Source organism: Miniopterus schreibersii, assembly GCF_964146895.1.
Source record: "Miniopterus schreibersii genome assembly, chromosome: 19".
In the NCBI taxonomy this organism is placed as follows: Eukaryota; Metazoa; Chordata; class Mammalia; order Chiroptera; family Miniopteridae; genus Miniopterus; species Miniopterus schreibersii.
Genome location: NC_138119.1, coordinates 11,306,193 through 11,332,761, shown reverse-complemented (window position 1 = coordinate 11,332,761; position 26,569 = coordinate 11,306,193). Strand labels below are relative to the sequence as shown.

At 38.8% G+C, this 26,569-nt stretch overlaps 1 protein-coding gene across 5 annotated transcripts in view; it reads left to right on the top strand.

Moving 5' to 3' along the window:
- Positions 1 to 319: 319 nt before the first annotated feature.
- Positions 320 to 26,569, top strand: part of SNX27 (sorting nexin 27) — a gene marked incomplete at its 5' end in the record, with an annotated part of 48,325 nt that continues 22,075 nt past the window's right edge. For 2 of the 5 annotated variants that reach the window (XM_081122229.1, XM_081122233.1), the window contains 2 exons: positions 326 to 642; positions 21,869 to 22,100. In XM_081122229.1, the coding sequence (XP_080978355.1) occupies positions 329 to 642; positions 21,869 to 22,100 (546 nt within the window). Of the gene's footprint in view, positions 643 to 21,868; positions 22,101 to 26,569 lie in introns of all 5 variants that reach the window. The other 3 variants (XM_081122230.1, XM_081122231.1, XM_081122232.1) reach the window with 2 other exon arrangements.

Here is a 26,569-nt window from a genome sequence, read left to right as displayed (position 1 = left end):
AGAGAATAAAAGGAAAACTACAACTCCCAGCAGGCGTTGCTCCCGAGCTGCGTCACACAGCCTCAGCTCCCGCGGGCCCAGCACCCCCCAGGCCCCCACGGTCCATAAACTACATCTCCCAGGAGGCGCCACAGCGCACAACCGCCCGTTTTCCTCCCCGCCCCCTGCCTTCCCTTTCCCCCCGCCGGCAGCTCTTGGGCCCACTGGGGTCCCGCGGTCCACGGAGCGCGCGCGCACCGGGGGTCGCGCGGCTGCCGAGCGGGGCGGGCGCGCGCGGGGAGGGAGTGGAGGCGTAGGGGGGCGGGGACACGGCTCGCTTGCTCGCAAGATGGCGGACGAGGACGGGGAAGGGATTCACCCCTCCGCCTCTCACAGGAACGGAGGTGGCGGCGGCGGCGGCGGGGGTTCTGGGCTCCACTGCGCCGGGAACGGCGGCGGCGGAGGCGGCGGCCCGCGGGTCGTGCGCATCGTCAAGTCCGAGTCCGGCTACGGCTTCAACGTGCGGGGCCAAGTGAGCGAGGGCGGGCAGCTGCGGAGCATCAACGGGGAGCTGTACGCGCCGCTGCAGCATGTGAGCGCCGTGCTGCCCGGGGGGGCGGCCGATCGCGCCGGGGTGCGCAAGGGGGACCGCATTCTGGAGGTGTGAGTATCCGGGCTGCGGGCCGCCCCACCCCGCCCCATCCCCTCCGCCTGTCCGTGCATCTCCCCTCTACCCTGTCACCCTCAGGCCGCACCTCCCCCCAGCCCTAACCCGACCCTCGGGACCCCCGCCCCCCTCGGGCCTCGCACCTCCTGGGGTTGACTCTTCCACCTCCCACACCCTGGCTTTCTGCGACTCCCACCTCGCTCCCTTCAGTCTTCGGTTGGTGTCCCTGCGCCCTTACCGCTGTTACCCCCGCCCCCATTCCTTTGGCTCCTCTACCCCTTTGCCTTCCCCGTGGGCATGTTGCTGGCTGCTCCTCGCCGCTCCCGCTTTGCTCTTAATGAACCTCTCTTGCTGCTCACCGGCAGCGTCTCCTCTGACCCCGCCGCTGTGTGTCCTCCCCGAGTTCTCACCCTGAGCATCGTAGTTTGTTCTCCACACTCCCTTCAGCCCCAGTGGACCGTCCCTCTGCCCTCTGGCCCAGGAGGGAGGACCTGTGTCTCCTACTTTTCCTCCGGAACCTCCTCCCTCCACGCTGCGCTCCGTTTTCTTTGCTCAGTCACCCTCTCCTGACGGTTTAGGCATGCCCTGATTTTTGTTGTCCCGCCGTGTGCCCCTTCCTCCCTTCCTTTTTGTGTTCATCCTCCTAGTACACCTTCTTTTCTGACCCTTGCGTGCCTTTTTTTTTGTTTTGTTTGTTTGTGCGTGTGTGTGGTTGGTTGGGGTTTATTCTGGCGGTGGTGGGGTCTTCGACACAACCTTTGACGCTCCAGTTCCCCTTCCCAGCAGCCTCCGTATTACACCGTGATGCTGAATCTAGTGTCTCCATCACAGCAACCCTCTGAGAGCGCCCCTGTTCTGTCCCCGTGTTCACTCCTGCACCGTACTCATACTTTTGTTTTAGTCTGCAGTTACAACCCCTTTTTGGGTCTTTGACCTCCTCGCTTTTTCAGGCCACGCTGTTTCCACTCGCTCTCCTACTCTACCCTCTTGTGATCCCACTCTGGACTTTATCCTGATCTTCCTCGCCCCGCCGTTGCTTTCCCTCCCAGCTCTGTTTAGGCCCCTTCGGCTGCTGCAGCCCCTCCCCCTTTGTACTCCTCCATCCTTACTTGCCCACTGCATCCGTTAATGCTCGTCGTCTTTGATTTCTGTGCAGACCTCCTCCGCTACTCTCATCCAGGAGCTACATTTGTGTGGCTTTTGTACGTTGTGTTGAAATCTGTATAGTGCTTGCTGATTGACTGGTAGGTGGCGTATGCTCTCATTATCTCCATTCTCCCCAGCAGCCTTCCAGGCTGTATCCCTCTCCTTGCTCAATCTATTTTGTATATTCTTTTTTTACACCGTTCTGCTGCCCTCTCCCTCAGTGCTTGGATTTGCTCTCATGAAGTTGACCTCATTTTTTCATAGATGCTATTTTAATTATAATTTCCCCAAGCTTCAGGCTTTCCTCTGGTAAAACAGTAGGTTTGCTCAAGGTTTCAAAGAGGATAGGATCCTGAAGGTATGGCGTATAGAGGAGCCCATCCTTTCTTGCTCACCTTATGCCCCCTGCCCTTACCTTTGATGTTTTTACTCTGTGGTAGCCACTTACTCTATTTCCTCTTACCTTCCACCTCAAGAAAGAGTAACTCACCAAAACAGGTGATTGGAGCTATAGGTATAAAAACTTTCCTCTGTCCTTCCTGTGAATAGATGCTTTCTTGTCTGTTAATGTCCTCCATACTATTTTCTAGTATTCCCTGGCAATATATTCTGAATCTTTTGGGACTAAGGGCATTTAGATACAGAATGTAATAGTGAACTTTTGTGTTGTGCTGCGGCACTTAATTCTTTTCTTTCTAAATAACTCAAAGCCTGTGGTCAATGTTTCCTTCCAATAGAAGCTTTTGGAATTATCATTTTCATTTCCCTTTGTAAGTTAACTTTGGATCCATCTGTTTGTTTGTTTTCAAATTTAAAACTAAAATACTTATTTAAAATTTTAAAATCTTAAAGTTCTAAATCATTTACTCTTTACTGGAGCTAAAGGAAGGAACTAAACTAAAATAATTTTGTAGAAGACTACAGCTAATGTGATTGACGATTTCATATATATACATTTACACACATATATATATGCCAACTAACATAGTTGCTGGCCTCTTGCCTTTATTGTGGTTTTTGCAGCAGAGTCCAGATATAAAGTAGATATTGTAAAGGAAACCTCAGGTTATCCCTAGGACAGAGCTTGCCTCAGACCCAAGTTCCAGTCTAGGTCTGTTCCTCTTCCTAGGAAAAAACATCGCATTTTGGCACATTCTTGGTGGTGAGTAGAGAACTTTGTCTCTTTTATTGGGCAGAGCAAAAGAACACTCTTTGCTTAGAGAACCTTTCTCTGGAAAGTTGTGATGATCAGACATCTTCCTGACATTGGTTTCTCTCCTTCCTAACTATATTTTGATTTCCAAATTCTTTTAAGCTTCTCTGCTACTATGGTGGAAACAGTGATAGTTGCAACACAGAACTGAGCTAGTTGTTAAATTCTCTGAAACCTCAACTACTATTGACCCTAAATATCATGGGTTTGAATTGCATGGGTCCATTTGTATGCAATAATTACCTGTACTGTTTCATTCTGCTGTTGGGATCCATGGATGTGGAGCACCAACTGCAAGCATTGAGCTACGCCATTTTATATAGGGGACTTGAGCATCCTCAGATTTTAATATCTTGGGGGAGGGTGTTCCTGGAACCAATCCCCCAAGGATACCGAGGGAAAACTTAAGTTTTTGGGGAGTCAAAGTTATTTATGGATTTTCGACTGTCAGTTTCCCTAACCCCCACCTTTAGGGTTCAGCTGTGTACAATTTTTTTCTTTCCTTCCCTTTTTCTAAAATCTGCATCTTTTCCTTAGGTTTTCAAGTGAGGAGGGAATCAGCAAGCAGACAGACATGATTCTTGAGGGCTGTGTCTGCTGCTTGTTTTTATCTTGATTAGGTTGATGCTAAGCTTCCTAAAGCATTCTCTTTTTTAAATATATCTATTGATTTCAGGGAGAGGAAGGGAGAGGGAGAGAGAGTTGAAACATCAATGATGAGAGAGTCGTTGATCGGCTGCCTCCTGTATGCCTGCAGCTGGGGATCGAGCCCACAACCCGGGCATGTGCCCTGACCGGGAATCGAACCAGGATCTCCTGGATCCTAGGTCCATACTCAAATGCTGAGCCACGCCTGGCTGGGCACCTAAAGCATTCTTTAGGCAATATTCCTTAGAGGTTTTTTTCCTCTGACTCACCCAAGTTCCTTAAGTTAACATCTCTTGTCTCAGGAAAGCTTTCTAAATTGATTAAGTGCCAAGTGGGGCCAAGATTAGGCATACATAGACTATTATTATGTAGATATAATTTGTATGAAGTCATAGGTGGATGTATGGACCTTGATAATTGCTTTTTAACCAAGACTTTTCCCTATTTTATTTTTTAAATATATATCTTTATTGATTTCAGAGAAAGGAAGGGAGAGAGAGAGAGAGAGAGAGAGAGAGAGAGAGAGAGAGAGAAACATCGGTCATGAGAAAGCTGTCATTGATCGGCTGCCTCCTGCACACCCCTTAATGGGGATTGAGCCCGAAACCCGGGCATGTGCCCTGACTGGGAATTGAACCTCTGTCTTCTGGATCCTAGGTCAATGCTCAACCGCTGACGCACACCCAGCTGGGCACCAAGACTTTTCCTTATTTTAGATGGTTTCTTCCTGTGTACAATAATTTTATTCCAATTTTCACATACTGCAGTTGTATGGACAACTGTTAGAGGTGTGAAAGAGAGTAACTGAGATTTAAGGTAACAGGCTTGGGCAAAAGGAAGAACATCAGTTTCTTTGTATTTTAAAGTCTTTACCAAGGGCTCATCCTCACTGAATCTTGGAATAGTTGTTAAACTAAATTCACTCTGGTTCAGTGTGTCCTTTTTCCCTTTAAGACTGACTTGATTCTGACTGGTTTAGGAAAGAGTCATGTTGCAGGGCCTGGTACTAGAGTAAGAACAAGCCCTCTGGTTCTAAATTTTACTGCAGATGGAATGTTTTCTTGACTAGCAATGTTGTTTCCACCTTGTAATTTTCCCCAGTGTAACATATATTGAGTATCTTCCCTTTGATGTGAATATACCTGGAGGCTAATGAGTGAAGGATGCTTTCAACAAATAGAACCAAAATAAATATATCTTTCCACTAATTATATAGTATGTGAAGTAACATTTAACTTAAGGTTAATTTTCTTGAGGTTCAAGTAAGTTCCGAGGGCTCTTGAGCGATACCTTTAGGAGGGTTAGGTGTGCAGTGGATATGGATAGGTACTGTCTATATTTTTGAGGGATTAGGTTTGTCTGTTGGCTAGTTTGTTTTGCCCCTTTGGTATTTGGGTAGTGTGATCTGTATTAAGCATGGACTCCTAAGGTTGGCTTGCAACCATTCAAAATTACGATACTATATTTATGTTAGGCAGAGAGTATATGCCTGCCTCCTTGATAGCTGTAGGATAATATACCCATCAACTTTCCCTTGTTAAAGTTAAACCATAAGAAAAATTAAAGTTATACATACGCAAATAAATTTATTTATTGAAATTAAAAAAAAAATTTATTGGGGTAACATTGGTTAATAACATTATATAAGTTTCAGGTGTATAATTTTATAATACATCACCTGTATATTGCATTGTGTTCTCACCACCTAGAGTCTAGTCTCCTTCCGTCACCGTGTATTTGACTATTGAGAGTTAATTTTACAAATATCTCATGGACATTCTTTTATTTTTTTCTTCCTTTATATGAAAGTTTGAAAACGATTGTGGGACAAGAAGTACTTTTACGAGTTAAGTGTGAGTCATGTAACATTGACTGCTAAGTAGCTCTGTAGCTCTCAAGAGCTGCTTAGTTGTAGCTGAATTCTATTTGGCTCAAATTTTCCAGGTCATTTTTGGAAATTGTTTGAAATTATGGTTTTTGATCAAGGAATTTTTATGGCAGTGATTCTCAAGCTTTAGTGAGCATAAGAATGACTGGCTGTGTGCTTGTCAAATGTATAGTGTCTCAGGCTCACCCTTTAATGGTTATGATTCAGTAGGTCTTGCACGGGGCCTCAAAATCTTTATTTCTTATTTCTTTGCCAGATGTGGGTAATGCAGCCCATACCCAACCCTACCTGGAGTGACACTGCAAGTTATAAGCTCTAAATTCTCAGTTCATTTTATCTTTATGGTTATATTGAGAGTAATGAGCTAAGACTGTATAACAAATAGTGATTTTTTTTAGGCTTCTGAATTCCAGTTCTTAAGAAAATGAGTTCAGTAGGTAGTAGACTATTATATCTGAGCATCTATATGTTATTATTGAGTCTTGCTAAGCTATTGTAATAAAGATGGTGGTTAAAAGGTAGAATAATCATTATACCACTTTGCTATTTGAAGTGTGTTACAATTTGCAGTATTTTTACATTTGATCTTCACAACAGCCTTGTGAGATAGGGAAAATATAAGCTCCTTGAGGGCAGGGACTACATTTATGTTTTTCCCCCAGCCAAATGTCTAGTGACACATATAAGGTATTATTCAATAAATACTTGCTGAATGAATGTATTAGTATTGTCACTGTTTCATAAGAGAAGAAACTGGGTGTTGTACTAGTGAGTGTAAACCAGAATTAAACCCAAGTCTTTGGATTCTAAATCCAGTGTATTTTCTATTTCTTTGTTTTCTCAGCTATTATTGACTGTTAATAGTTAACTATTCTTGACTGAATAATCCCTTAAAATTCTTCAATTTCAGTCATATCCCTATACACTTGGATAGCAGTTGATCTTTGGTTCTGTTATTGTGAAATGTAGCTGTCTCATATCTTTATATACTCTGTCTCTTTAGTTGTTAAATTGAGTGGGTGATAGACAGCCAAAGCACTCACTCTTTGCCCTTACTTGTTGCTATCTGTAATCTGTTGGGTTGTTTGTGAAGAGAGAATGACAATCATAATTGCAACTCAAAGAAATGCTTTTAATATCATAGACAGTTGTGCTTGAGGTTAGATCACAAAGGGCTTTGAATGCAATGCTAAAGAGTCTGGGTTTTATTCTGTTTTTGAGGTCAGAATGTAGTTGTATGTGTGTTAATACCCAGGATTCCCTGTGAAAATTTAGTTTTTATTATTTACCCAGAGAAGTTGAATAACTTTCCCAAGGACAAAGGAAAATTACTGGTAGAATTAGAAGAATTTCAGAGCATTTAGTCACTTGGGCTGTCTTGTACTATATAAAGAAGGGAACGAAGGACAACTAAGCTCTAACACCCAGATCAAGGAACAGCTGATGGGGAGCTGGTTGCCTTTAATTTGTATCTGCATTTTACCTCACAGTCCAATCCAGCTTCTCAGATATCTGTTTTTCTTTCTCATGTTTTGAATGGCTGAGCTTACTGTTGTGTTTATGGTTGATGAGGTTCATCCTTATGTGTTGTAGGCCTCTTGTACTCTCCCCCACCTATGATGTTCTGTTTTATTCCTCCAAGTATATTGTATATTCCTCCAAGTCTGCTCCTCTGATTTGAAGATGCCTTTTTAAATTTAAATCTTTTTTTAAAGTATATCTTTATCAATTTCCTAGAGAGGAAGGGAGAAGGAGAGAGAAAAACATGAGAGAGTCATTCATCTGCCTCCTGCACCCCCCCCCCCCTCACGACTGGGAATGGAACTGCCATCTCCTGGATCATAGGTCGATGCTCAACCACTGAACCATACCTGCCAGGGTAGTTTAAATCTTTTATTTTGGCATACAGCATGTTGTTGGGAGTTGAGCAGACTGAAAGGCAGGGAACTTAATATAGTACTAAGACTTATACCTGCGGTCTACCTTCAAAACCAAAATTCATACAAAGATCCTTCAAATAAGTGTAAGAATTGGTGGTGACTACAAAGTGAATTTTTGCTTTCTCTCAGTAATAAGAGGGGTACTATAAAAATTTTTTGTGGTATTGTATTAGTCAAATGCTACATAGTATGTATGTAGTCTCTTTGGTTTATTACTTCCTGCTTCCTGCTAACTAAATAAGGTTCTCTTAATATTTGAGGAAATACACCTATCAGCAAGGTATTAAAATTGTAAAGAACTATATTTGAGTACCCTCATGTGTACTTCCTTCAAAGATCTTCCTTCAAGGAACTTCCATTGTTATAAAAACATCTTTTAAAAAATGATTTGTTTTTGCTTAAGGTATCTGAAACTGCAGATTTCTTATGTGAGACCTCAGTGAAGACTAGAATAACAGATCTATGTATTCTATGGACTTGGAACACAAGTGATTAATTTACTTCTCTTTGGCAAAGTACAGAGTGGTTTTCAGAGAGTCAGCTGCTTGTGTCTGTCTAATTCTAGTTATGTTTATTATTATGTTTTTAAAATTGGGAGATTCATTAACTTAATATTTGTAGATCTTGGAAAATGTGATGACCTCTGTGAAAGTTTTGGAAACTTCTTCCACTTTCCTCATCAGTTTAATAATCTCTAAAGTTTATAATTTGTAATCAGTGTAGTTTGTCTACTGAATGTACCATGCACATTACTTAATTCTTTTTACCCAATATTATGGCCACTTAGATTCTGATAGGGTTAAAAACTACTTTTGGGGTCTGTTTTCTCAAGATATATAACCTGCATCTGTCTTTATTTGGAAATGGCAATGAGTTTCTCTATATGGTGTTTTGAATCCAAGGAAATGTGACACTGAAGTTTTATGAGTTATGTGTTGATAGATTATTCTAGGCTTCCCTGTCCTAACCAGTTGTCCTTTGTATTGGGGATTCAGAAAAGATCTCACTGTATATTTCTTCTTGTTCAATATGTTGAAATAGACTACAATGTACAGAAACTTTCTTCCAAAAGAAATTGCCCACATTTGAATTGAAGAATATTTGATTGACAGAGGACCATATCCCTTCAAAACTATATCTCTTGTTGTTAATTTCTAAAGACTGTCTTTCATAGAAGGGGAGGTATTTTGAACTTTTTTTTTCCTTAGTAGTGGTGCTAGATTTCAGTTCTTTTTTTCTTTTCAGTTTTATATTTGTCTTTATTTTTCTGTTCCATCACAGTTTTTCTTTTCTTTATTTATTTTTTACTTTATTTTTATTGTTGGCACAACTACAGATGTCTCTATTTCCCTACCCTTTGCCCACCTCCACACCAATTTGAAAGAATATATGCACCCCTATGTTCATAGCAGAGTTATTTTCTGGAGGCAGCTCAAGTGCCCAGCAATAGATGAGTGGATAAAAGAGCTGTGGTACATTTACACAATGGAATACTACTACGAGGCTGTGAAAAAGAAGGAAATCTTACCTTTTGCAACAACATGAATTTACAGTTCTTTTCACACTAATTTAAAATACCTTTTGAGACTAAATGAATATTTAGGAAATGGGTGTTGGGATTCAGGGTGTGGGCTGTTGCCCCAGAACAAACTTACCAGATCACACAAAGAATCATTCTTTTAATCACATTATGTAATAATTCAAAAATAGTAGGGGAATAGAACTTTAAAAAATTAAGATTCCTACTTTGGTAATTTACCTGACTTGCAAACTAAGTTTGTACATAGAAGGGAAGTGAGTTAGTCAGGAAACTGTTATGGCTATTAGCAACTTCCTTACCCATAGCTAACACTTATTATCGCACAGTATAAAGTAACCCATTTTCACATACAGCCTTACATTTGAATAGAACCTTAAAGAGGAAAGTTGAAAAACAAAAAGTCCTATCAAAACAAAATAAATCAATGTTGTATATTTTTATAGTTTAATATCAGAACTTTCTTTAAGACTTTAATGGTAATTCTTTAGCCTCTATCATGTGAGGAAACCTGTTGTGCTTACATTTTTAAATTAAGTGTGGTGTGTTTAGTTTTCATGATATGAAACTGTGTAAGTACAATAGATTATTCCCAAAATTCACTTGAAATAAAGACTTTTTATCTTATTATTTTATTTTTGTATGATTGTCTTGGTCGTGTGCAAGTATTACTTAATTTAACTTAAAATACAAAACCAAAACAGAGTAAGTGGGAAGTCTTGATGACTGTAGTTTAAAAAAGATTTGCTTTTTAAATGTCAACATGTTTATTTCTTATTCTCCTTATCTTATTTTGCTATCCTTGGAATCAATGTTATATTTAAAAGTTGATAAAAACAATTTACTTTTCAGTATATCTGAATTAAAAAACATACCCTCTCTTTGAAATTGCTTACATACTTAAATGCCATATTTTACTTGTAAGCATTAGTTCTGCTGTTTCCCATAACAGAAAGTAAAGTGGTCACTAATAAAATTTGAAAAATGTAGAGTTTTTCTAATGTTTTTAGTATTTCCCTCTAAACAGTGACAGAAGTTAAAAATACGGAATGAGGTTATGGAAGTACAAGAAGAAAAACCATTATTGTAATTATGTGCTAGCCTTAATATTTTTTCATTCATCCATGGAAAATCTTTAATGAGTGCTTACTATATGACAAATACAGGATTAGATATGGAGGATGTAAAGCTAAAAGATACGTAGTCCTTCCCCTTAGGAAATTTATGGTTTGGTGGGGAATCCAGCAGATTAACAGACAATTTCAGTACTAGAGTAAGCCCTAGGAGGGTTAGATAACAAAAATGGCACCCAGCTCTCCCCTTCCCCCTTGGATGAACAAGCTTAGAGCAATTCCTCCCAGTCCCCATGAATACTTCTTTGCCCCCTAGTTATCTAAACTAGTAAATGCAGGTGTCCAGGGACTGTGCATATTAACAGGAATCTTCCAGACACAAGATGTACTAAAATTAGGGGGACCGTATAGTTTATTGACACTTTTGAAAGTGAAAGGGGCCTATTAATTATGCCAGGTCAACAGACGTAAACTAGGTGTGTCCTGGCAAACTGGAACACAGGTTTATAGCCTTATTAATTTTAATATAGGAAGTTGTTTTAAAATTCTAACACTGGAACTTTGTATTCTTTCAGGAGGGAAAGGAAGTTTGTTTTTATTCTTGGTGACCAGTGGTTACCTTACAGATAATTATCAGATAACCAATGAACTTTTCTTCTGAATAGCTTGATTGTAATTTTTAATTTATTTTTAAAATATCTTAAAGCCTTAAGCTTTATTATATTTTTTCTGTGAATGACAAATATGATTCATTTATTTAGAAATAAATCTTCCTGTGTAGATTATATTTGTAAACTGATTGCCTTTGACTTAGAAGGTTTGAGGAATCTGGTACACCTTCCCAAGTAATAAACCCTTGTAACTTCCTGCTTCAGGCAGCATTTTTTTGTTAATAGAACAGCCAGCCAAGGGTAAAAAGTTCAAGGAATGGTAAGCAGCTTATTTGACAAGTTATTTATTCCTTTTTTCTTCTTCGGGAAGACTAGATGCTGATTGACACAGTTCGCAGTTTTTCAACCCTGCCAGGGCCATACTTGATTTGTCATTAATTCTCTCTTTTGCTCAGTGTTAAACTTCTGGATGTAGGTGCTTTAAAATATTGGTACAAATATTGGTTTTGCTTTTGAGTCTTAGAAGTACCAAAGGATTTGTGAACTAGGGCTGGAAAGCCTTTAATTTGGTCTACATATAGTTGACATTTTGTTGTTTCCCCTCATTTGCTAAAGATGAGGCTTAGACTAAGATGAGCTTTTTTTGTTTTTATTTTTGGCTATAGTTTAACTCAAGACACTTTACCTTTTTATATTCTCTTTTCCTAGTAAAGAATAGTCTGTCAGAATTATTGCATTATATGACAGTGGTCTTAAGAAATAAGTAAGAGAAAGCAAACTGATGGTAATTTTGAGACCCTGTAACTTTGATGTAGTAGTTTTCTGCTCAGCTGTATTCAGCAGTTGTTAAGGCTAGAAAGTGGTTACATTAAATCATAACTGAAGAGGGGCCAGATATTTTCTGGTTTTTTGATTGGTGGGCAGGGAAAATGGCAATTAGTGAAATTATTTTGTGGATCTAGCTTCCTCAGTGAAAATAAAATACTATTTAACTTTTTAAAGCTATGGCATTTATCTGATTCAAAGACTTCAAATCTCAGTTTGATTTTCATGGCAGAAAATGAAATGGTCCACTCTATCTTGTTCTGAATTACTCACTAAGGAATCGTGAATTTTAGTGTTTGACAACGGAGGTAGATCCACTTTGATACATATATACATATATATATAATTTTTTTGAGGTTTCATTCTTTTCTTAAAAATATATTTTTACTGATTTCAGAGAGAGGAAGGGAGAGGGAGAAAGAGATAGAAACATCAATGATGAGAGAGTCATTGATTGACTGCTTCCTGCATGCTCCCTGATTGGGAATCGAACCTCGATCTCCTGGATCAGAGGTTGATGCTCAACCGCTGAGCCGTGCCGGTTGGGCAAGATTTCATTCGTAATGTTAAAATACGTTTGAAAATTTAATAGGCTTTCTTTTTAAAGTAGTTTTAGGTTCACAGCAAAATTGAGCAGAAGGTACAGAGGTTTCCCATATACCTTCTGCCCCCCTGCATGCATTGCCTCCCCCATGATAAACATCTCCTGTCAGAGGGGTACATTTGTTACCATTGATGGACCTACATTGACACATCATTGTGTCAAACTCCAGAGTCTGTAGTTTATTTTAGGATTCACTCTTGGTGATGTACATTTTGTGGGTTTGCACAAATTTACAATGACATGATTCTACTGTTATAGTAAACAGCAGTTTCACTGTCCTGAAAATTCCCAGTGCTTTGCTTATTCAGCCCTCTCCCCTCCAGCCCTGGCAGCCACTGATCTTTATACCGTCTCTCTAGTTTTGCCTTTCAGATTGTCATACAGTTGAAATCATAAAGTATGTAGCCTTTTCAGACTGTCTTCTGTAACTTGGCAATATACATTTAAGTTTCCTCCATGTATTTTCATAGCTTGATAGATCATTTCTTTCTAGCGCTGAATAATATTACATTGTCTGTATCTACTACAGTTCATTTATCCATTTACCTACTGAAGAAAAGTGTCCTGGTTGCTTCCAAGTTTTGGCACTTTGAATGAAGCTGCTGTAAACATCTGTGTGTAGGTTTTTGTGTGGACATGTTTTCATCTCATTTGGGTAAATACCAAGGAGCACAATTGCTGGATCATGTGGCAAGAATATGTTAATTTTGTAAGAAATTGTCAAACTGTTTTCCATAGTGGCTGTACCATTTTGCTCTTTAAATTGTTGACTAGATTTGCTGCTTATTAGAAAAAGCGGAAACATTTTAGAACCCTTTGGCCAGTTAACTTTCTCTAGTTGTTTTTCTCTTGTCCTGTCAATAAATTAGGTGTTCTAAAATGGAAGATGCAAAATGTTATTTCTGAAACAAAATTCCAAAAAATTTTTTTTTAATTTAAATTTTATTTTTCAATTACAGGTTACGCTCAACATTTTTTTGTATTAGTTTCAGGTGTATAGTGGTTAGACAATCATGTACTTTACCAAGTGTTCCCCCTGTATTTCTAGTACCCACCTGGCACCATACTAGTTATTACAATAATATTGACTATATCCTCTATGCTGTACTGTACACCTTTGTGACAATTTTGTAACTACCAATTTGCAATTTTAAAAAAACTTTTTGTTAGAATTTTAAAAATTTAAATTAAAAAAAAAAAATCCTCAATGGAGGATATTTTCCATTGCTTTTCAGAGAGAGTGGAAGGTGGCTGGGGAGAGAGAGAGAGAAAAACATCAATGCGAGAGAGACACATTGATTGGTTGCCTATTGCATGTGCCCCAACCAGGGCTGGGGATGGAGCCTGCAACCGAGGTACGTACCCTTGGCTAGAATCTAACCCAGGACCTTTCAGTCCAAGGGCTTACGCTCTAACCACTGAGTCAAACCAGTTAAAGCCCAATTTGCACTTCTTAATCCCTTTGCCTTTTTCACTCAGTCCCTCAACCTCCTTCCCTTCTGGCAACCATCAGTCTGCTCATTGCATCTATGAGTCTATTTCAGTTTTGTTTGTTCATTTATTCTGCTCTTTAGATTCTACATATAAGTGAAATTGTGGTATTTATCTTTCTCTGTCTAATGTATTTCACTTCACATAATACCCTCTAGGTCTATCCATGTTGTTGCAAATGGTAAGATTTCTTCTTTTTTTTTTTTTTGTAGCTGAGTAATTTGTACCACAACTTTTTTATCCATTCGTCTATTAATGGGCACTTGGGTTGCTTCCATACCTTGGCTATTGTAAATAACACTGCAGTGAACACAGAGGTGCATATGTTCTTTCAAATTAGTGTTTTGGGTTTCTTTGGATATATATACTGAGAAGTGGAATTGCTGGGTCATAAGGCAGTTCCCTTTTTAATTTTTTGAGGAGCCGCCATACTGTTTTCCATAGTGGCTGCACCAGTCTGCATTCCCACCAACAATGCACGAGGGTCCCCTTTTCTCCACACCTTCACCAACACTTGTTTGTTCATTAATTGACGACAGCCATTCTGACAGTTATGAGGTGATCTCATTGTGGTTTTAATTTGCATTTCTCTGATAATTAGTGATGTTAAGCATCTTTACATATGTCTATTGGCCGTTCTATGTTCTCAAAAAGTTCTTGATATTTATTTGTCCATAGTAGTTCTTTTGTGCAAACACATTCAAGCTGCACCCCGTTACTATATTTATTGCTTATGCATGTCTGAATCTCTTATCTCGAGTTTAAGGACAAAGTACAACATGATTGCTAAGACAGTCAATAAAAATATTCTTTGATTTGATTGTTTGCCTAAGATAACAAGGCAGAGTTAGATGCAAAGGATCCAACCTAAGCCAGTCAGATGATTTAACTGCAAAATTAAAAAGGTATATCCTCACATTTCAGTAGAGTGGTCCTTGTTTTTAAGTCTAGTGTCTAGTATAGCTGTAACCAACAACTGGGCAGTGAACCAGTGAAAAGTCAGAGGAAGTGTCTCTCTTCTGATGTATCAGGGATCTTTTTTTCTCCAACTTGTGGGGTCTTTACCAAATTTCCAAGAAAATAATATTGTGGAGAAGGTAGAGAGTTTGTTTTAAAAGCTTTGTGTAATTAAAAAGATGTAACAATTATGTTAAATTTAAAAAATTACCCATAGTTCTAATCACTCTAACTCAACGATTTCATATTTTACATATTGTGCCTTTTTTATGGATAAGAATATTTAATGTGTTCGTAATCACAATGATATATATACACATATATATAAGCTTTCTTATCCTCACCCAAGAAGATGTTTGTTGATATTTTTTTTTTTAGAGAGCAAGAGAAGGGAAAGGAGAGAGAGAGATACATTGATTGGATGCCTTCCATATGTGCCAGACCCAGGATGGAACCCGCCACCTTGCTATGTGCCCTAACTGGGAATTGAACCTGCTACCTTTTGGTGTACAGGACGATGCTCCACCTAACTGAGCCACGAAGCCAAGGCAATATTTTTGTATTTTAAATGTAAAAAACGCCAACACAATTTATAGTCTGTCTTTGTTTTTTGCATTTAACATAATTCAAGGACTTTTTCCATGTTTGCAAGTAGTCTTCATAAATATTTTTGAAGAATTGTATATAGCCCAGCTGGATGTGGCTCAGCAGTTGAGCATGGACCTAGGATCCAGGAGGTCACAGTTCCATTCCCAGGCAGGGCACATGCCCTGGTTGTGGGCTCATCCTCAGTAGGGGGCGTGCGGGAGGCAGCTGATCAGTGATTCTCATCATTGATGTTTCTCTCTCTCTCTCCCTCTCCCTTCCTCTCTGAAATCAATAAAAACATACATATACATATATAGATATATATGTATAAATAAAATAATTGTATGGTTCATTTGCTTACTGTACTTCAGTGTCTTTAAAGGATTTCCTAATGTTATATATTTGGCTGAACAGATTCTTTTTTCAAATACTCTGCCAATTTTACAGACTTGAATGCATAAAAATCTGACAAGAGGAATCTAGGATTTCTAAAAAACAAAGCCTAAATTGTATTTGTAATGTAATATAATTCAGTGTTTAGTGAATTTGACTTTTGGCACTCATTATAGCTTCAATAAACTTGAGAGAGGTACTTTTGCTCTCTGGTTTGACTTTATAATCATCTGTTACTGAGGTTCTTAACTACACTAGGCTTGAAATGTGTGCCCTGTTGTTTATGGGAGATTAGGACAAAAAGCCAGAGAAGTAATTGGGGTAAAAATGAGCTCTGGCTTAATTTTCTCTTAATTACTCCATGAAATAGCCTTGTAAGACTTGGAAGTATTAAAGCTTTATCTTAATGGGAGGTGAAGGAAAAAGGATGTGCTTTATCAATTAAACAATTTCATGCTGCAGATATAGTATAGGGATCCATTTATTAGGATCTTCATAACATTGTTTATAAAAGCAAAAAAAATTAAGAGTAATCTAAAAGTAGAATAGGGGTTATGTTTCATGTTGATGAACTGCTAGTTCAATTTATAAATGAGAGTATTATATTATAATGTTTAGCCAGCTCAGTGGTTGAGCATCGACCCATGAACCAGGAAGGTCATGGTTCAATTCCTGGTCAGGGCACATGCCCGGTCCCCAGTAGGGGGCGTGCAGGAGGCAGCTGATCAATGACTCATTGTTGATGTTTCTAGCTCTCTCCCTCTCCCTTTCTCTGTCTGAAATGAATAAAAACAGATTTTTAAAACTTTATAATAGTGTTTATTTTTAAATTAACTTAATTGAGGCTTAAGTATAGTCAGATGCCCACATTTTAAGTGTAGAGTTTTGACAAAAGTAGAGACCCATTTAATCACCACCCCAGTCAAGATACAGAACACTTCCATCACTTGGAAAAGCTTCCTTGTGGCCCGGCTGGGCGTGGCTCAGTGGTTAAGCATCGACCTAGGATCCAGGCGATCAGGGTTCGATTCCCGGTCAGGGCACATGCCCAGGTTGCAGGCTGCAGCCGATCAATGACTCTCATCATTGATGTTTCTATTTCTCTCTCTCCCTCTCCTTTCCTCTCTCTGAAATCAATAAAGATATATTTAAAAAAAGAAAAAAGAAAAGCCTCCTTGTGTTTCTTTGCATTCAATACTCATTCCATCCCTATCTCCCCCTCTCCCCCTTTCCCCATCCCCTAAAGACAACCACTAATGTGATTTCTACCACTATAGTTTTGTCTATTCTGGAACTTCAGATAAATGGAATCAAATCAATCAGACTCTTTTCTGTCTCACTTCTGTTCAGTGTATTTTTGAGATTCATCTATGTTGTCAATACTGGTAGTTTGGCCCTTTTTATTGCTGAGTAATACTCCATTAAATGAATATGCCACAGTTTGTTTATGTGTTCACCTTTTGATAGACATTTGGCTGTTTTCAGTTTTGGACTATTATGACTAAAGCTTCACTGAACATTCAACTACAGTTGTTTGTGTGAACATGTTTTCATTTTTCTGGGGTAAATACTGAGGCGTGGAATTGTTGGGTCATAGAATAAATGTATATTGAACATTATAAGAAACTGCCAGGTTACTTTTGCTTTATGCTCCCATCAGCAATGTATGAGAATTCCAGTTTTACATATCCTTAGCAAAACTTGGCTTTGTCACTCTTTTTTATTTGAACAGTTCTTGTGGACAGGTAGCCATTGTGTTTTAATCTGCAGAATTGAAAAGCATAATTTATTGTTTGCAGTTATAGTAATTCATTGCCTATTTTTTACTGACTGTTTCTGGGGGACTAATTACCCTTTAGTTAATTTCTTGACTGTCACAGGGGGTCAAAATAATATTTTGCTTACCACTTAGCATGGCTTCCTCGTGTGGTACCTATAGTGATTGTCTCTGTCATATTTCCATCCATATCTAGTTTCATTATATATAGCTTCCTGTACCAGCACTACACAAAAACAAATCCTGACTATTTAGAGCTTTTTCCTGTTTCTGGGAGTGTTTATATTAGCTTTGCAATTTCCTCAGCTGGCTAACTTTAGTTGAATAAAAGTCTTAAAGCCACTCCCATTAGCTAGCTGAAGGCCTTTCCGGTGGGGCCAAATTTTGGTCTTATGTAAAAAATGAGAATTTCGCCCTATCCAGATGGCTTGGTTGGTTGGAGCATCATCCCATACACCAAAAAAACAAAAAAGGTTGCAGGTTCGATCCCCAGTTGGGTGTGAGTGGGAAGCAGCCAGTCGATGTTTGTCTGTCTGTCTGTGTCTCTCTCTCTCTCTCTCTCTCTCTTTTTCTCTCACATTCTCGTTTGTCTCCCCTCTCTTTAAAATCAATAAAAACATAACCTTAGGTGAGGATAAAAAAAATGAGAATTTTATTAAAATTGTCAAGTGTATATTTACAGTGCTCAAGACACAGTAAATTGAGTATCATCTAGTTGCCTAAGAAAATAAAATTTTGTTGAAGTTTTTTGGTTGCCTTCTCCCCCTCCCCACATTTTATTGTGAAAAATTCAAGTATACCGGAAACTTGGAAGGAATTGCATGGTGAATATTTGCATACCTACCACCTATTCTATAATTAACATTTTGCTGTATTTGTTTAATCACATATCTGTTGAAAAATTTGTGATTGTATGTTTAAGCTATTGCCTTTCATTGTGGAAGAAGCATAGATGAGTAGAACCTACTGGCCAGTAGCTACTTTTATGTGGGATAGGACTTAGTGGTTCTCTGATGTAGTGGTCATATGAAGTTGACTATCTTGTGATCCCGTTATTATTGGTTGAAAACTCAATGACTTACTTTCAAGTGAATTTCAACTAGATTATGTTGCAAAGACAGAAGAAAGGCAAGGGAAATTGGTAGTTTGTATTATTAGGAAGCCAAAATACTACTAACTTGCTTGTATGACTGATACAAATATTATCACATGAATAGCTACTATTTATGGAGTGGTTAACATGTTGTAGAGTTTTTATTGCATTTTAGTTCTCACAACTCTGATAGCTATAGGTATTATTAGCCCCATTTTATGGATTAGGAAATTGAGGCTTAGTGAGATTGAATAATGTCTTACCTGTTAAATGGTACATTAGGTATTTAAACCCAAGTCTGTTTGACTCCAAAACCCATGCTTTAAACCAGAAGTCTATGCTGCTAAAAATTCCCTTTACTGCAGAATTTCTAGTTTGCATTCATTTGTCTTCAGAGTTGTTCAGATTGGGTCACGCCTAGTTTGAGCTTGCTATGGTAGCATTCTTGTGGAAAAAGGATGTCATATAAACATTTTTATGACTGTGAAGGCTCTTAATTCTTGAGAAGGGAGGGCCCTTTATGAAATCAGACATCCTGGGGTTTTTACTGACTTCATTTCGTTCTCTGAAGAATGAAGGAATTTCCAGCTTTGCCCTGGCTGGTTTGGCTCCGTGCTTAGAGCATCGGGCCTCAGAATGAAAGCTTCCGGGTCTGATTCCGGCCAAGGGCACGCAGCTCCGTCGCAGGCTCAGTCCCAGGCGGAGGTTGGGGTACATGCGGGAGGCAGCCAATCGATGTCTGTCTCTGTCTCTCTCTCTCTGAAAAGCAGTAGAAGAAATATTCTCGAGTGAGGATTAAAAAAAAAATTTCCAGCTTTATATTAAATCGCGGCATGTACAGCAGTCCTCCTTTAGTTGAACCAAATAGATACTAGCAAGTGTGTTTAGAATGTGATAGTGGTAGTTCTTTCCTTTTTTCCCCCTCCTTTTTAAGAGGTTTTTGAGGTGATAGCCAATTTGAAGCGTGGTCTTACTGATAATAAAGTGCAGTCTAAGCAAGCTTCCTTACTCCCTGCCTGCTCTTGGAGTGAGCTTCATTTAAGTTTCTCTGATGATTTTTGGGGCTTGTTTCTGTGAGTGACCCAAGGAGTAATGTGTTCTAACTTGAAAACTGAATGGGTGGAGGTGCATTGGAAGCAATAGTTTTAAACCTTTCTAGAGATTACATACTCCTTTTTGAAGCTGATAGAAGCTGTGGACCCTCTCCCTAGGGAAAAAATACATATATGCACACAAATACAATTTACGTACAAATTTTGTAGGTGTTCACTGACCCCCAAGCCTATCGACAGAGCACCTTAGATTAAAAATCCTTTAACGGGAAATATATAGGGAGCTGAAAAGTAAGATTTGAGCATCAGCTCTTAAACTTTTTTCACAAATATGCACCTCATAAAATTGTATTAACATAAAAATCTTGTTTTATTATCCAAGCTATTTTGTTCCATCTCAAAGTGTTAGTGTTCCCCACTTTGTTTTTAAAAAATTAACAAGGGTATTGTGAGCTAGATAAGCTTCCTAGGGTTAGATAAAGTTCTCTATGTTGATTTCCAACTTTGGCTTTTTTAGTTTTATTCTCCCAGCAAAACATTGTCTCAGAACTACTACTAAGGCCAAAGATTTAAATGAAATCTTTTGCCAGTCCTCAACTTTAGGTTTCCATTTCTTCTTTAACCAAAATCTCTTCATAATCAACAGGTACATAGTACTTCTTTCCTTTTTATACTTTCTGATGTGAGTGTTCAGGCAAATTACATTTTATTACGTTCATCCCCATAACAACCCTGTTAGGGACTTACTATTGTCCCCAGTTTACAGATGTAGAAAGCAACACTGAAAAAGGTTAAGTAACTTGGTCAAGACCAATTCTAATACTAAAAGGCAGAGTTGGGATTTGTAGATCTAGCTCCAAAGCCCATTTTCTTTTTATTTTATCATCCTGCTCTATGATCAGGGTTGACCACTGTTACCTGATAATTAATCCAATCTGATCTGAATTTTAAAAGCCCAAATTTCCATCAGTGGAAGGGGCTCTTTTTTCTTCTAGAGCTACCCAATTGTAAAATTACTGATGTGTGTGTTTGTGTGTGTAAGTTATTTTGGTTGTGAACTGTTAAGAGTGCTGAATTTACTAACTAGATTGTTAAACCCAAAATAAGGAAGGAGGCTAGCTGGGTGATCTTCTGCCTGTTCTGTTTATATAAATGGATGTTTCAGATACCAGACTCTGACAGAGGCAATTCCAGTGATCGAAAAGTTTGTAGAAGGCTTATTACTAAACTTAGCATCATTTTCAAGAAGGAAAAACTAAATGGTTTGGAACAGGACTGAAAAAGAGTTTAAAGGGTAGATAAAATTTTATTAAGCTGATTGAAAGAAGGCCAGGTATGTATTTCTGAACTCTCTTGGGATGGCCATGGAGGGAACCTCTGGGTCAGCCAGCTAGCTTCCTAATGGTTTTTGCTGAGACAGCAAGCTGGGTCAGCATTTTGGGAAGGTAGTTCGGTTTGCTGAGTGAGTTTTGTAAGATTCAGCATCTTTCTTGACGAAATTATTGTTCTTTCAAACCTTGTACTTTTCCTAGTTTCAGCCTTTTAAAACTGTGAAATAGGAAGGAGAACAAGTACATTGATTTACTGTGTAGCCTTAGATATGTATTTTTTAGTGTGAACTCAAACACAGGGCTTTAAGTGAGAAAGCACAGAGCAGAAAAATAGTGGATAGAATTCTAAGAGATTGGAAGTGATTGGGAGAGCAAAGGAAGTTGGATCAGATCATTTAATTTTAGAGAGGCTGTCTCATTGCCTTTTAAAAAACTGATTGATGGAAGAAACTAGTGTGTATGAAGATATATACCATTTAAGTCCCAACGTAATGAAATTTGTCATAAAGGGAAATTGACTAATTTGAAGATGTGGGGGGAAATCAGAGATAGATGTAAAAGAATTATCTTAAGTCATACTTTCTGAGTCTTTACAAATCAAAGAAATGCACTTTGTGGAAAATTCCTTTTAACAGCATTTCTAGGAGATTTAAAAAGGACCAAGTACAGTTCAAACGGCAGGTTATGTAAAAACTGCTTTGTATCGTATACATTAGTTAGGACCAGGGTGTTGGACTCTTCAGCTTTGAAAGCTTTGTTTTCTCCTCAGCTTCACTCTCCTTCCCATTTGTTTTCCTGAAGCTGTGTGTGTGATTCTAACATAGAGGAAGGGTAGGTTCTCTCATCCGTTTCCATTCTTCCCCCCTGCCATAAGTTCACAAACACTTTTTTACATTATGATCTGTAAGAACATAAACAGCTTTTCTGGAACCAAATTAATCTTGATTTTATGGTTCATTCTGTGTGACACTGGAGTTGGGGGCAGGAGGGTGGAGATACAAGGTGTTTGGACCCTTCTGGTTTATGGGATTGTCTTTTTCCCTTTTTCCCCTTAGGAACGGCGTGAATGTTGAGGGGGCGACACACAAGCAGGTGGTGGACCTGATCCGAGCAGGAGAGAAGGAATTGATCTTGACAGTGTTATCTGTACCTCCTCATGAGGCAGATAACCTAGATCCCAGTGACGACTCGTTGGGACAATCATTTTATGATTACACAGAAAAGCAAGCAGTGCCCATATCGGTCCCCACATACAAACATGTGGAGCAGAATGGTGAGAAGTTTGTGGTGAGTGTCAGCCCAATTCGACCCTCGAACATCTAGCTTTTGTTTCCCCCAGTCTTATCATTTATGATATATATTAGAGCACTGGAATAAATGACGACATCATAGGTCAGTTTGCCCAAAAGATGGGTATACACATAAATCAAAGGCACTGAACCTGATTTATTGCTGGGGGTGAGCTATGGTAATGAAGAGTTCTATTTCTGTCTTTTTTTAACTTTTAAAAAAAAAATTACTGATTTTTAGAGAGAAAGGAAGGGAGAGAGAAATATCAATTTGTTGTTCCACTTATGCATTCATTGGTTGCTACTTGTATTGTACCCGCAACCTTGGTATATTGGGACAGTGTTCTAACCAATTGAGCTGCCCGGCCAGGGTGAGTCCTATTTCTGCTTTAGCATAATTGAATTTTATTCCAGACAGTTTTAAGTTTTGTTTGTTGTTTTATCGGTTGCCCTATCTCACTGTTGACTCTGTGGAGCTATAGAGTAAGGTTCATTTTAAAAAGTGGTATGTTCCAAAACATTTGGGTAGTACAATTTGTCCATTCTAGAACCTACCAATGCCCTGTATTCCTCTTCACACCTTGTTCTTTTTCATTTTCTTTGGACATAGCTGTGTAAATGATTAGCTCTGGTTTTTCCCAAGGTCCTAATTATATTCTGAATGGAATTCACATGGGCTGTTTTAGCCATTTCCATTCTGTTGCTGTTGTAGATGTGCAGGAAGGCCCATCTTGAATTCTGGGTGATGTGTGCCAGCCCCTTTCCTCAATGCCTTTCTTTGTTCTTCAAAGCTGAATTGACATTGATAGCCCAGTCTACCTAGTTTTTCTTTTGGTTGCGGTATGCTTTTGTAAAAAATGCCCTGGCTGCTCAGTTGGTTGGAGTGTCATCCTATACACAAAAAAGTTGCGGGTTTGATTCTTGGTCAGAGCGTATACACAGGTTGAGGGTTCGAATCCCCAGTCAGGACACGTACATGAGGCAACCGATAGATGTTTCTCTCCCTTTCTCTCTGTCTAAAAATCAATAAAGCCCTGGCTTGTTTGGCTCAGTGGTTAGAGCATCAGCCCACAGACTGAAGAGTCTACGTTTAGTTCTGGTCAAGGGCACAAGCCTCAGTTGCAGGCTTGATCCCCGGCCCCTGTTGGGGTGTGTGTGGGAGGCAACCAATCGATGTATCTCTTTGACATCGATGTTTCTCTCCTGCTCTCTCTGAAAAAGCAATGGGAAAAAATCCTTGGGGAGGATTTAAAAAAATGCAATGAGTTCTCTTAGATATTGGCAAATAGACTACATGTATTTAAAGCTGTCCTGCTGACTAAAGTTGCAATCTCTGACGCTGAGATTTGTACCCTGTATAGAAATGAGCCACTAGATATTTATGGTACATTCTTTCTAGTGGGGAGATGAGAAAAGCAAGCAAGGAAGCCAGAAAAGTTCCAGAAGGATCAGATAATGTTTGACTACATCTGCAGTTTAGCTGGAGATGATAGCACATAGGTTTTATGTCAGCCTGGTCTTTGTATTCTCAGAAGCAGACACACAAAATTTAGAGTTTTGTGTTTCAGAGGAGCTATATTTTGAATCATAAGGCATATAAAAAGTAGAAATCAAGGTCAGGTCCTAAGGTAGAGCAGATTGGATGTTGAGACCCTTTTGGGAATTAACTAAGACTTTGGGAACCTCTGTAGACTTCAGAAAAGGACTGAAATTACTAATTGTTTTATTTTAAAAATTTTTATTGTGGACATAATTACAGATGTCCCCCATTTTCCTCTCTTTGCTCCCCGTCACCCAGACCCCACCCTCCCCTCCCTCTGGCTCTAACCACACTGTGGTCTGTGTCCCCGGGCTATGCATATATGTTCTTTGGCTAATCCTTTCACCTTCTTTCGTCCTGTTCGCCTCACCCACCTCCCCTCTGACATCTGTCAGACTGTACCATGTATCCATTACTCTGGTACTATTTTGTTCGTCAATTAATTTTGTTCATTAGATTCAACATGTAAGTGAGAAATGGTGTTTGTCTTTCCCTTACTGGCTTATTTTGCTTAGCATTATAATCCCAGGTCCATCTGTACTATCGCAAAAGGTAAGAGCTCCTTTTTACAGCTGCGTAGTATTCCATTGTGCAAATGTACCACAGTTTTTCTATTCATTCATCTACTAATGGGCACTTGGGCTGTTTCCAGATACTGGCTATTGTAAATAACACTGCTATGAACATAGGGGTGCATATATCTTTCCCGATTGGTGTTTCGGGATTCTTTGGATATATTCCTAGAAGTGGGATCACTGGCTCAAATAGCAGTTTCATTTTTAATTTTTTGAGGAAACTGCATACTGTTTCTGTAGAGGCTGCACCAGTCTGCATGCCCACCAGCATTGTACTAGGGTTCCTTTTTCTCCACATCCTCACCAGTACTTGTTTGTTGAATGAATTATTAATGGGGTAGCCATTCTGGTAGGTGTGAGATGGTACCTCGTTATTGTTTTAACTTGCATCTCTCTGATGATTAGTGACGTTGAGTATTTTTTCACATGGCTCTTGGCCATTAGTATGTTCTCTTTGGAGAAGTGTCTATTCAGGTCCTCTTCCCATTTTAAATTGGATTATTTGTCTTCCTTTTGTTGAGTTGTATGATACTTTATATATTTTGGAAATTAACCCCTTATCAGATGTATCATTGGCAAATATGTTTTCCTATACAGTGGGTTCCCTTTTCATTTTGATGCTGGTTTCCTTTGCTGTCCAGAAGCTTTTTATTTTGATGTAATCCCGTTTGTTTATTTTTTCCTTTGTTTCTCTTGCCCTAGGAGATGTATCTGTGAAAATTCTTCTATGTGAGATGTCTTATATTTTGCTGCCTATGTTTTCTTCTAGGGTTTTTGTGGTTTCTGATTTACGTTTAAGTTTTTTTTTCCATTTTGAGTTTATTCTTGTGCATGGTATAAGTTGGTGGTCTAGTTTCTTTTTTTTTGCATGTACCTGTCTGATTTTCCCAGCACCATTTGTTGAAGAGACTGTCTTTACTCCATTGTGTGCTCTTGCCTTCTTTGTCAAATATTAATTGAGTGTAAAGGTTTGGTTCAGTTTTTGGGTTCTCTGTTCTGTTCCATTGATCTATATGTCTCTTCTTGTGCCAGTACCAAGCTGTTTTGATTACAATGGCTTTGTAGTATAGCTTGATATCCAGTATTGTGATCCCTCCAACTTTGTTCTTCTCTCTCAGGATTGCTGTGGCTATTCGGGGTCTTTTTTGGTTCCATATAAATTTTTGGATATTTGTTCTAGATCTGTGAAATATGCCATCGGTATTTTAGTAGGAATTGCACTGAATCTGTAGATTACTTTAGGTAGTATGGACATTTTAATGATGTTAATTCTACCAATCCATGAACACTGTATATTCTTCCACTTGTTTGTCTTCTTCTCTCTCTTTTTTTAATGTCCTGTAGTTTTCCGAGTACAGGTCTTTCGCATCCTTGGTTAAGTTTATTCCTAAGTATCTTAACTTTTTTGTTGGAATGGTAAATGGGGTTGTTTTTTAGCTTCTCTTTCTGAGAGTTCATTATTGGTGTATAAAAATGCTATCGATTTCTGGGTGTTAATTTTGTATCCTGCTACATTGCTGATTCGTTTATTAAACCTAGTAGTTTTTTGGTGGTCTTTAGGGTTTTCTGTGTACAATATGTCATCTGTGAATAATGACAGTTTTGCTTCCTCCTTTCCAATTTAGATGCCTTTTATTTCTTCTCCTTGTCTGATCGCTGTGGCTAGGACTTCCAGCACTGTGTTCACTGAGAGTGGTGAAAGTGGACACCCCTGTGTTGTTCCTGATCTTAAGGGAAACACTTTTAGTTTTTGCCCATTGAGTATGATGTTGGCTATAGATTTTCCTACATGGCCTTTATTATGTTGAGGTATGATCCCTTTGTGTGTGCTTTGCTGACAGTCCTTATCAGAAATGGGTGCTGGGTTTTGTCAAATGCCTTTTCTGCGTCTGTTGATATGATCACGTGATTTTTATCCTTCATTTGTTTATGTGACGTATCACGTTTATTGATTTGTGAACATTGCTGCTTCTGCAGTCCTTGGTTAAAAGTCTCCTCTTCAGATAGTCTCCTGTTAGTATTTCAGGGTGGTTCTTCCCCATTTTAGCTGTAGCTTCCAGTTTGGTTCCAGGAGGTGTTGCGAGCAAGATCCCCATACTGCACTGCCATCTTGATATCCTTCAGCTTTCTTTTGATGATTATTTTCATTGGATATCTTTCCAGTCCTTTTACTTTTAACCTATCTGTATAGTTACATTTAAATTGGGTTTCTGAGAGATAGCATCTAGTTATGTCTTTTATACAGTCTTTTATTTGGTGTCTGTATACTAAATGTATACTTACATTTGATATAATTATTGATAGTTAGGTTTAAATCTATTATCTTATTCTTTGTTATCTATGTCTCATCTG